General features: G+C 43.8%; 1 protein-coding gene across 1 annotated transcript in view; it reads right to left on the reverse strand.

Moving 5' to 3' along the window:
* LOC137374187 (NXPE family member 3-like) overlaps positions 1-1,586 on the reverse strand; it is a 38,359-nt gene extending 36,773 nt beyond the window's left edge. Inside the window, exon 1 of the mRNA XM_068039974.1 lies at positions 1,470-1,586. Within this exon, the coding sequence (XP_067896075.1) occupies positions 1,470-1,586 (117 nt within the window). The remainder of the gene's footprint in view (positions 1-1,469) is intronic.
* Positions 1,587-12,763: the final 11,177 nt, after the last annotated feature.

Below are 12,763 nucleotides of genomic sequence, written 5' to 3' on the forward strand. Positions count from 1 at the left end.
CCTCTGGTGTTGTGGAAGGCAGATCTTTCCCTCAGAACAACCAGCAGCCTCAGTGATGGCTGCTGTGGGAGACTACTTGAGTCTCATATTTGATCTGACTCACTTCCATTCCTGGACCCTGGCTCTAAGTGGACAGGAAACCCATCTCCATACCAATTAAGGGCTCACCTATTTGAAAATCTGAATCTGAATCAGTTTCCTTCAGGAGGTGGGTTTCTGACCCAAAACCAGACCCAGTCCCTGTTTCCCACCACTGGAATAAAAAGCCAGCCCGCAAATATTTCCAACATTTTCTTTTTTATTTCAGATTTCCAGCATTCACAGTAATTTGCTGTTGCATTGAGTTTCAATATGATGCCCTCTTGCAGATCATGTGACCCACAAACACTCACAGTCAATGCTAAATAGTGATAACTTCTTGATCAAAGCTGGAAAACACTGGCTGCCTATAGAACTGTATCACAGCATGATTGTTTTCATAACTCCACTCATAATCTTGAGAGCTTTAATTATTTCAGTTCTCATTACATCAGCATCCTTAACAATTTGAATCATTCTCAGTAAATAATGTTCAACAAGCACCAAGACCTTTGCTATCAGTGAATAACAACAGTTTAGTTGTGCAGTAAACTGAATACAGTCAGGCAAACTGAAAATTTGTGAACTCCAACAGATTCTTAAATGATTAAGAGGTCAAGGGTTGTGGGGAAAAGGCAGGAAAGTGGAGTTGAGACCATGATCACATCAGCCATGTTTATTGAATGGCAGAACAGGCTCGAGGGGCCCTATGGCCTACTCCTGCTGCTATTTCTTATGTTCTGATGTCCAATCAGTTGGATCACCTCACCTTTTTAATACAATACATGTCTGCCATGCTTACATATTACTAACGAGGAAGTCAGAAACAACACTGATAATTTAAAAGGTTTAAAATTAAATAATGTTACACCATTAAAATTAGGTCATGTTATTTAAGGGCAGCACTAAATAACATCAGTGACAATGAACTGAAACTTCTTATTGATGCTTCAGCACTCAGTAGGAAGATATAAATTCAATATCCCTACTCTGCTCAGATCCGATATGATTCTGCAGTGGGTGCAGCTGAAGCTACAATGTCTACATGCAGAGGGGTGATGTGGAAGGGGAGGAGAGAAAAAGGACAAATTGTCCTCAGCAGACTACTGTTGTACACCTTCTAGCAGGTGGTCAAAGAGAGCATGGGCAGAGGTCTAGAACACAATGCTCACCATATAATGGGAATATATAACCCAGCAGGACCCAACCTGGGAGAAAACTCAGTCCTTGTTTAAAGAGACAACAACAGAAATATAATCATATCAATTCTTTCCATTTGTAACATGTGGTCCATCAGAAACAGCCCATCATATTTTTAAACACTGCTACTTTGAACTTTGGTGAGCATCATTGGTTTACTCTAAGCATGTTGGTTATTCCACTCTACATACCTTTAGATTAAACACGTTCAGAATCAGCAACAGCAGTGTTATCAATACCAGCAACGTGAAAAGGAACCAATAGATGTAGAAGGGAAGAGCAATTTTTTTTGTGACTTTTTCATCCATACTGGAAGGTCACTGTGCATTAGTGCACAATCAATCTGTTTAGCACTTCGACTTTGTAAATCTGAAACAAAAAAAAATATTTAATACCAAGAAATCACTGGGACCTGATAGTTTCCATTCAAGGATACTGAGGAAAGCCTCTGACTATAAATTTCACAAAATGCCCTAGAAAGTAAATTTTGCCAGTGAACTGGAGGGTGGGAAATCTGGCATTCCTCAGAAAACAGACAGGTATAAACTATATAGTTATAGACCAGTTGATCTTACTTCAGGTGTTGGGAAACTAAAAACCTATATCAACTAGGCACTTAGAGAAACATAAATAAACAGGGCCAGTAAATACTGATTAGAGGAGTCAAACAATAGTTTGACATTACAAAAACAAGAAATGCCGGATTCACTCAGCAGGTCTGGCAGCATCTGTGGAAAGAGAAGCAGAGTTAACGTTTCGGGTCAGTGACCCTTCTTTGGAACTGCCATTGAGGTGGGGGCGTAAGGGGATAAAACTGAGACCTTTGCTGAGTACAGAACGCTCAGCATCAGAGAGGGGGAGGTCAGAGGGTATAGTGAATACACGGCAAGGGGTCAGATCAGAAGGGGTGGGGTCAGAGGGAAGTGAAGCGGAAGGAGGATCTGGAGGGGCATTAGTCCCCATCAGCTGCTGGAGCTTGCATTCCTTAACACCTGAAAGGAAGAAAAAAAGTTTTTTGTTAATGCGTCGGATGAGACGTAAGATGAGATGAAACTGCGGAGTAGAACAGATTTGAGATAAGGTGAGACGGTGCTGCTGGAGAGAGAGGTCCAGTGTGTGCATATGGCGGCGCATAGCACTGAGTGTGGATCTCAGGATGTGGCGAGAGTAGCAGTCCGAGGAACGTTGTATTTCTCGGAGATACCTGTGATCCTGGGTGGTTTCAAAGCATGATAGGTGAAACTGCAGTTGGAATCCACGTGGAATCAGTCGGAGCCGGAGACAGTCACTGAGGAAGGAGATGTGGCTGTGAAAACGAGTTTTGGTAGATACCTTATCAAACACCAGGAGGGAAATAGAAAGCAATGAAGGTGAACAAGGTAAAAGAGACAAACGAAAATCCTGTCGGAGAGAAGAGCAGAACTTCTTCAAGGTAGGCATTCCTGGAAGAGAAGTGGCAGTGAATTAAACACTAAAATAAAAGCAAAATACTGCGGATGCTGGCAATCTGAAACAAAAACAAGAAATGCCGGATTCACTCAGCAGGTCTGGCAGCATCTGTGGAAAGAGAAGCAGAGTTAACGTTTCGGGTCAGTGACCCTTCTTCGGAATAGTTTGACATTGTCATATTCACTGAATCATACCTTACAGCCAATGTCCCAGACTCCACCATTACCATCCTTGGGTATGTCCTGTCCCACCGGCAGGACAGACCCACCAGAGATGCCGGCATAGTGGTATAATCAGGAGGGAGTCACCCTGGGAATTCTCAATGTTGTCTCCAGACCATATGAAGTCTCATGGCATCATGTCAAATATGGACAAGGAAAACTCCTGCTGATTGCTACCTACTGCCCTCTCACAATTGATGAATCAGGACACCTCCATGTTGAATACAACTTGGAAGAAGTATTGAGGGTAGGTAGCAAAGGCACAGAATGTACTCTGGGTGGAGGACTTCAATCTCCATTACCAAGAGTGGCAAGGTGCATTATTACTGACTGAGCTGGCCTAGTCCTGAAAGACTGGGCCTGTGGCAGGTGGTAAGGGATCCAACAAGAGGGAAGAATCTACTAGACTTTGCCATTACCAATCTTCCTGTTGCAGTTTCATCTGTCCATGACAGAATTACTAGGAGTGACCACCGCACAGTCCTTGTGACGACAAAGTGCTGTCTTCACACTGAGGACATCCTTTGTCAAGTTATCACCATGCTAAATGGAATAGCTTCAGAACAGATCTAGCCTTTCAAAGTTAGGCATCCATGAGATGCTGTGGATCATCAGCAGTAGCAGAATTGTATTCAAACACATCTGTAACTTCATGGCCCGGCATATCCCTCAGTCTACCATTACCATGGGGCCAACCCTGGTTTAATGAGGATTGTGGGAGAGCATGTCAGTAGCATCACTGAGTATACCTAAAAATGAGGTGCCAGCCTGATGAAGCTACATCACAAGACTACATGCATGCTAAGCAGTGGAAGCAGCATACTATAGTCAGAGGTAAGTGACCCCCACAAGCAATGGATCAGATCAAAGCTCTGCAGTCCTGCTGCATCCTCTTGAGAATGGTGTTGGACAATTAAACAATGAACGGGAGGAGGCGGTTCCATAAACATCTCCATCTCAATGATGGAGAAGCCCAGCATGTGAATGCAAAAAAATAAGGCTAAAACATTTGCACACATCTTCTGCCAGAAGTGCTAAGTGGATGATCCATCTCAGTCTACTCCTGAGGTTGTTCTCATCACAGAAGCTGGCCTTCAGCTAATACAATGCACTCCACTTGATATTAAGAAATGCTGAAGGCACTGGAAACATAAAAATCTAAGGGCCCCAATATTGTCATGATTAAGTGCTGAAGACCTGTGCTGCAGACTGGCTGCAACACTGGCATCTACCCAACAATGTGAAAAATTGCTCAGGTGTGTGCTGTCCATAAAAAACAAAACAAATCTCAACCAGCCAATTACAGCTCAATCAGACCCCTCTCGATCATCGGCAGAGTGATGGAAGCTGTCATCGATATTGCCATCAAGCAACAGTTACTCAACAATAACCTGCTCACTAATGCTCATGTTGAGGTCCACCAGGACCACTTGGTTCTCGACCTCCTTGGTACAAACATGGAAAAAGTAACTGAATCCCAGAGGTGAGGTGAGAGTGACTGCACTTGGCATTAAGGCAACATTTGACCAAGCGTGACATCAAGGAGCCCTAGTCAAATTGAAGTCAATGGGAATAAGGGAAAACTCTCTTCTGGCTGGAGTCATACCTAGCACAAAGGAAGACGGTTGTGGTTGTTGATAGTCAAGTATCTTAGCCACAGGGCATCGCTGCAGGAGTTGCTCAGGGCAGTGTCCTGGGCCCAACTGGCCTCAGCTGCTTCATCAATGACCTACCCTCCATCATAAGGTCAGAAGTGGGGATGTTCACTGACAATTGCACAAAGACCTAGACAACATTAGGCTTGGGCTTGAACCACACAAGTGCCAGGAAACTACCATCTCCAACCAGACAGAATCTAATCATATCCCCCTTGATGTTCAATGACATTACCATCACTGAATCCCTCACCATCAACATCCTGCAGGCAATGTTCCCTCTGAGGAGTGTGTGTGTGTGTCTGTCTGTCTGTCTGCGGAATCTGGAAAGCACTACACATTGTAATAAACAGGATGCTCACAACAATGAGCGCAAACGGGAAGCAGGTCTGAACATCAAACCCAATGGTAAAAACACAAGCAGCTGGAGAGATAGCAGGAAACGTACAGCTGTGATTGGAGGTGCAGCAACTGTCGGGGAGAGGGTAACTGTGATTGGAGAAGAGGCTAATGCAGGAGGGAAGGAGTCTATGATTGGAGGAGCAGAGATTGCAGGAGAAAAGTAAGCTGTGATTGGAGGTGCAGCAAGTTTAAGCAGGCAGGGGTGGGGGGTGGGCAGGCGGTGGGAGAGGTACAGGTGTGCCCGGAGGTGAGCAGTGCTTGATGAGAAGGGCGGAAGGTGACAAGCCAGATGAGGCCTCAGAGCCCAGAAGAAATTGAACTTCAGAAGCTGAGAGTGCTCTAATTCATTGGTCAATAGTTGTGGGTGAGGGAGAGACTTGGAAAAATTCCCTGGTGGCTCATTGCCTATAAGGGGAGGAGAGGGGCTGAGCGGGATGAAAGTAATGGGACCTGCAAAGCAACTGGTTGCCAGCTTTGGATTAAAGTGAGACTTGGGAGTGCTTCCCATTCAGCAGCTCTCAATGGTCCAGTGCTCAACCAGAAGCCAATTGCCAGAATGGCCCACAACTACTAAAGGCCACACATCTAATGGCATGGCCACTGTCTGGGATGAAGTTTATCAATGGATGTAGCCTCAATGAGCACCTAATCCTTTCTGACAGGCAAACTTCTAATGCAGATTGGCTTATTGATCATACATATTGATGGTGACCAATTACTGAGCCACATATGCCAGCCTTGAAACCGCAGGTTAATTAAAACTGCATAGGTAAGTGATAATGGATAAGAGATCATATTATGTGAGTTTCATTTCGCTGTTTGGTGGGATGAATGGATTTTTAAGTTTGTTTATGATCTAAGTCCAGACTTTCAGGCTACGTGCATCCTCCCTGCTCCTTCCACATTTAATCTGCTCTCCTTAAAGTGCAGGCTGTTGTGTCAGGAAAAGGTGTAGGATGTGTGAGAAGAAGTAGAATGGTATCTGTGAGGAGAGGGAGAACACAACCAATGAGTTGGGAGTTAGAATGGGACATGAGAGAGTAGAGGTAGAAAGGGATGTGTGAGTTGAGGTAGACTATTCTGTGTCAGGGTAGATAGAATAGGACATGTGAGAAGAGGTAGCTTGGGATGTATGAGAAGGGGACTGGGATGTGTGAGGAAAGAGAGGATGGGATGTGTGAGAAAAGAGGTTTGCGATGTAAGAGGAAAGGGAGAATGGAACATGTATGAACAGAGGGATAATGTGACGTGCAAGGAGAGGTAGAATGGGACGTGTGCAAGGAGATGGAAAATGGGACATGAGAGGCTGAATAAGACATGCAAGAGAAATTTTCTATTCCAGAAAGCCAGTTGATGAAGGATAGAAGTGAAGCCAATCTTTAAACACTTTTATATTTATTTACAGAGTTGCACATTACAGTGCAAGCATACACCTGCTAACTCAACAACTAAAGTATTAGTCTGTGTCTATTTATATAGTTAATGCCCACAGTGGCGCAGTGGTTAGCACCACAGCCTCACAGCTCCAGCGACCCGGGTTCAATTCTGGGTACTGCCTGTGTGGAGTTTGCAAGTTCTCCCTGTGTCTGCATGGGTTTCCTCTGCGTGCTCTGGTTTCCTCCCACAGCCAAAAGACTTGCAGGTTGATAGGTAAATTGGCCATTATAAATTGCCCCTAGTATAGGTAGGTGGTAGGGGAATATAGGAATAGGTGATGATGGGGTAGGAATATGGGATTAGTGTCTCTTCTCTCTTTGGCCTCCTTATCTCGAGAGACAATGGGTAAGCACATGGAGGTGGTCAGTGGTGTGTGGAGCAGCGCCTGGAGTGGCTATAAAGGCCAATTCTAGAGTGACAGGCTCTTCCACAGGTGCTGCAGAAAAATTTGTTTGTCGGGGCTGTTACACAGTTGGCTCTCCCCTTGCGCCTCTGTCTTTTTTCCTGCCAACTACTAAGTATCTTTGGCTCGCCACACTTTAGCCCCGCCTTTATGGCTGCCCGCCAGCTCTGGCGAACGCTGGCAACTGACTCCCACGACTTGTGATCAATGTCACAGGATTTCATGTCGCGTTTGCAGACGTCTTTAAAGCGGAGACATGGACGGCCGGTGGGTCTGATACCAGTGGCGAGCTCACTGTACAATGTGTCTTTGGGGATCCTGCCATCTTCCATGCAGCTCACATGGCCAAGTGTATGATTAGTGTAGGATTAGTATAATTGTGTGATTAATGGTTGGCACAGACTCGGTGGGCCCAAGGGCCTGTTTCAGTGCTGTATCTCTAAATCTAAAAAAAATCTAAATCTACTTGCATACAATTGATATATAATTAATGGATTCACTTCACTGTCTTTAAATAAAAATTAGAGTTAACATGTACAACCAAAATGTTAAAACAAACTAATCAAAATCGACATAACTGTACAAAGCATTGCATTGAGAGATACCCCTCCTCTCAGACCCCAAAATATCCTTTGTAAAGCATTTTGTTTTGTAAAACAGTCAGTCGGTTGATGATTTGCATCCACACATTTTATTTTGGAGATTTCCTTTCTTTTCAGCATTTGTTTCAAGCCAGCAAGACCAATCCATAACCTTTCCTCACTCACACTTTTGTGTGTCCCGCAGTGAAAGATTATCTACATAACATTCAATGTACATAGGATCCTCAGTACACCCATTATACAGAATATCACTTAAAACATTGGACAATGGAATCCCATATCCACTACCTCCATAAGAGCTAGTGTTTCAGCAGCCGAAGCACTTTTAACAAACTTTTTTTAAATTTTCTTAGCTTCTCAAGCTAAAAGACAATATCTCATTTTCACCTATAAGAACTATTAGCAAACCAGATGCACTAGAACACCAATCAGGAAGATTAGCATGTGAAGCACCACTAAAAATGAGTAGTCTTATGTTGTTTGAGTCACCTCAGGATGGTAACATAAGTATGCATTTCTCAATGTTTTTTGAAAATATTTTATTTGCCCTTAAACTATTCTCATGTTTAGGATGTTTCATCATAGTACTTAACTCCAACACATCATAACTAGCATCTGGTCTAGTCTGATTGCCCAAACAGTTCAACTGACCAATCAAACTTCACAATTGCTCTGTCTGTTTTTTAGGTCGAACATTGATCAGAACTTTACCCTTGGCGGATGGGAGCCGTCCACCGACTGAAAAATTGGTGGCAATCCTGCCTCCACCTGGCCAAGGGATCCAGACCACATTTTGCGGTCCCCAGGCCCTTAATTAGTCTGAGGTGGGACTTCTACCTTATTGAGGCAGGAAGTCCCACCTAATGGAGCTGCTGGCCAATCAGCGGGCACATCCTAGCAGCATCACTGGGAGCGTGGTCACTGCTGGGACTGCAACCCAGCTGAAGACAGAAGATGTCAGGGAGCCCCGAAGAATGGGTAAGTTTTTGGGGCCTCACCAGGGACAATCGGTTGGGCCCCGGTGAGATAAGGGTGGTCAATTGGGGGGACAGGGGGTGTGTTGGGCATAAGGGGTGGTTAGGGCATCGTGGAAGCCCTTTATTGGGCACAGGGTGCCTGATAAGGAGGGACCCGCCAGGCCATCAGATAGCCACCTAATTTTAACAACGCAGATGTTCTCAGGCCTGGGCCACCCACCAGCCAAGGGTAAAATCCCCACGGCGGTAGGTGGAGGCCCTTAAGTGGCCATTAACTGGGCTTTGGTTGGCTTGGAGCGGGCGGGCCACTTCTTGCTGCCACTGCCACATTGCGTAAAATGGTGGCGGAGGTGGGAACAGGTCGGGAAGCGCCCGCCGAGTCTCCCACTGCATATTACACTCCTCCACCCCACCACTGACCCGCTCTTTGAGGGTGTAAAATTCCAGCCATTATCTCGGTGATGACTTAGTATGATTAACTTAAATAGAATTCTTGATTTAAAGTTATTCCAGCCCTACTCTGCTTAATATCTAAATCAATATATTTAAAAGTCCCACAGCCTGACTCAAGATTTTAAATTAAGAAATCATTAACATGCATCATGAAGATGAAAGAATGTTTTCCTTTATGATACCAATAAACATTGCAGGATCTGCTTTTCGTTGAACACACCTATTTTCAGCAAAATGGATCTCCCTGAAAAATATCACACCCTGGAAGTATCATTCAGGCCATACATGCATTTGTTTAGTTTCCATAGCTTTTCTTCTTCATCTGCTACCTCTTTGGGTTGTTTTGGAGCACTTCTCTCTGAAAAGTGTCACCCTGTCGAAACACAGTCTTTATGTTGATTGATCTGTATTACCATGACTATGTGGCCAAAAGGGCAAAGAAGATTTTCAAGATTAATTTTCCAGCTGTGAGGGAGTCCACTCTAACATCTGTATCACCCAGTTGGTCTTCAAAACCCCTTAGCAACTAGCTTCATTTTAGCCTTATAGGTACCATCTGCAAGGAGTTTTTTTTTAATATTACAAATCCACCTTTGTGACAAAGTTGGTTGCCCCTTATCTGGTGCCTCTGAATAAAATCCAAACTCACTCCAACGATCTAATTCCCTTTGCTTTGCCTCTTTTAGTTTATCCTCAAGTCAGGCAGCCATAAAACTTCATGATCATGAAGACTTCTGCTTCTAGTTATGTTCCGAGACTGCTTTTAACCTTTATTTCATTGTGTAATCTATTCAAACTACAGCCTCTACTTGCACATTTATGTCTATTGGGACTACTACTGCAAGATCATCTTCTTGCACTATGGGAGGGTCTTTCCCCGGTATGTGATCGTTTTTGCTGATGCAAGAGTAACTTCCAGACCCACTATCAGTACTTGCACTGTGCTTTTTTACTCTCCACTCCTTCACTCTATTCTGCCAGTCCATGGGCTTCATCCTGAAAATTCAACCAATATTTAAACTTGCCAGTAGCTTTTCCTGCACTTCCCAGAATTGCCACCTCCCTCTATTTATTAGACCCCTCTAGAATATATTTTGCCCAAGAACCCACTCTGGGCAGTTAGCCACTGGATGTGATAGCTCCGTCCTCAGTGTCACGATCACTCACATTACAACTATCCTGCCCTTGATCTACCGTCTTCTGTTCCTCAAGACCCTCATCACAGAAAATGCGAGCACTTGAAGTGCAATGTTCCTTGTTTACTTCTATCAGTTGCTCAGAATCCAAGATTTTGTAATTAGTTCCATTAAATCATGAGGAATGACCATTAACAGTTTGATTGCCATGTTTGATAAGTACTGTTCTACCATCCTGATCTATCCCCTTACCAAGGCCTTTTCATTTTCGATGACCCTCTTTATAATACATCAATTCTCCAGCATTAAATTCTGTCTCGGCTGGTCTTATACAAGGCCTCAGTGCTTTCTGAATTTTCTCAGACTCAGCCTTGATCGAAGACTACCTTCTTGCATGTAAAGCATTGAAGTGTGCAGAAAAAATGGAACCTTTTTTCATGCACGGAAGGAGTGTGATGAAGTAGTGGTCACGTGACCCCTCCTGTACTGGAAATCCAACAAACCTGTCTACAAAGATAGAACTCGTTAACCTCATCTGAAATCGCTCTACAGAGAAACCCGTTGAAACTGAAAGGAGCACTATTGCATATAAATGACACTTATTGATATGAATGAACTAACGAAGTGTTCTGGAGACAGATAGACTCACAGCCCATACCAAAATGTGTCGGTGAGAAGTGGCATAGTGTTAACAGAATGGTCCCCATTCAGACATCAATTTCTAGTCGTGGTTATCATATCCAGCCATTGTGTGGTCACACCAGGGGAGAGGGCTATGTGTCTCCTAACAGAAACTCCAAATGTGATAGATTTTTATCTTTAAACGGTAGCCCTCCGGAGTTAGAAGGAGATCAAGCCAACATCTTCAGAAAGAAGTCCAGTCAGAGGCTGTGCAAGAGATCCAGCCAAGCAAGAAGAATCCTGCTGAACAACCACAGAACAGCTATTATGCACGGAAGGATGGATACGTGACACACCCACGCTAGCATGCATATGCGATACACATATGGAGGATTTGCTTTTCAAGCAAAAACGATGGGCTAGCTGGATCTTCTGTTCTTCTGGCAGGTCAATAATCAAACTCCAACTGCCTGTGTTTTTAGCCAAACCAGCTGGCTTTCTTTAACAGTTCAAAATGAAACTAACTGTTCAGCAGCAATTCTGTGACAGCCATAAATTGTGGTCTGTCATTTCCTTGTAAACATCCATTCCTTCAGGTCATAACACAACCCCCTGCTGTGTCTACTTGAAATCAGATGCTTTCCAATAAGATTTGTTTACTGGTCCACCTTCTGTTGACCTTCCTTTTAAGAAAAACACCCAAACTTTAGCTTCTTCAAGATTCCAGCATCCATAAAATCCTTTTCAGTTTTTAGGTTTTGACAAAAAATGGAAACCCTCGTAACAATTAGCAATTAAACTATCAATATGGCCATTATGTCAGTGTCTGGTGGTTTCAAGATACATTATGGGCATCATGTGATATGACTCACATTAAAGAGAAGTCATAAGCACAAGAAACAGACATTTTTGGGCTAAGCTGACAGGGCAATTGGAAATTCAACCTACAGAAGCGAAGCCTGATCACCTTGAGTCTGCAGGAAACCAGGTTGTATGAATTTATTGCATAACTGCAATAGTTTTTATACTATCTCTGAGTAGTATCTCATGTTTGGACAATTTGATCAAACCTGAACCACGAGGAATCATTTAATTGAGTTTAAGAGGTTTTCTTACAAAAGTGCAAGCACTATCTCAAATTGCACAGTTAAACAGGTCTGCAACTAACAAATTTATCACAGGACTAAAACAGTTTGGATTCATCCTCTTTCTCAGAATTCTTTGTGTTCTATGTCATTTTGAGGAGCCTGTCTCTCCACTTTGGGCAGCTCATCGCATAATGATGCTTCAAGTCACAACTGAAGCACCTACTAACTATTCCATGAGCATTCCTGGGATTCATTCACCTATTATCGCTGCTCCATTTCTTGTCTTATGCTGTAATAGATCTGCTAAAGGTACCTTGATCCTCATTCTGCCTATTTTTAACACTTCCATTGCATTGATGCCTGTGTCCAGCATCTGGACTTTTTGAAACCTGGCAATTATTGAGTCTTCTGTTCTTTGTGTCACCGTGGAACGTTCCATTAGTTCCGGGAAGGCTGAAGGAAATTTTTCATGGCAGCATACATCTGATTCAACTGGGTCTCCGTCTCTGAGAAGAGAACACCATTAGAACCAGGAGCCTGTCCATATGAGACATCTTAGCACAATCCAGCAAGTTAAATGCTGGTACTGATCCAGGGATTCCCCAAATAGAATTTTGTTAATCCTTTATACAATTTGTTAAAATCCATTATACATTCCTCCATGGAATAATCATCTGTTTATGAAATCTATCAAAGTCTGACCATGTAGTGGCCACTGCCAGTACTGCAAAATGTAAGTGAGGCGGTGTCACCGGGACCAGACTGGCAAGCCCCATCGAGGGGGAATGGGAGGGTGGGCGTTTAGTGCAGGGGGGGTGATGCAGGGAGGTGCAGGTTTTCCCAGCGGTGTTCTCCATGGGCCACAGAATGCCCACAGAGGAGGCCCCCCCCTCATTTTACCGTACGACCTCCCTACACAGTGAAGGCCCTCCTGTCGTAGGTTTAATCTCAGTGGCGGCAGAAAGAGGCCCTTAAGTGGCCATTCATAGGCCAATTAAGAACTTTAATTGTCCACTGGACGGGAAGGACATCTTTGGCCTA

This window comes from Heterodontus francisci, chromosome 10, assembly GCF_036365525.1.
Source record: "Heterodontus francisci isolate sHetFra1 chromosome 10, sHetFra1.hap1, whole genome shotgun sequence".
Taxonomy (NCBI): domain Eukaryota; kingdom Metazoa; phylum Chordata; class Chondrichthyes; order Heterodontiformes; family Heterodontidae; genus Heterodontus; species Heterodontus francisci.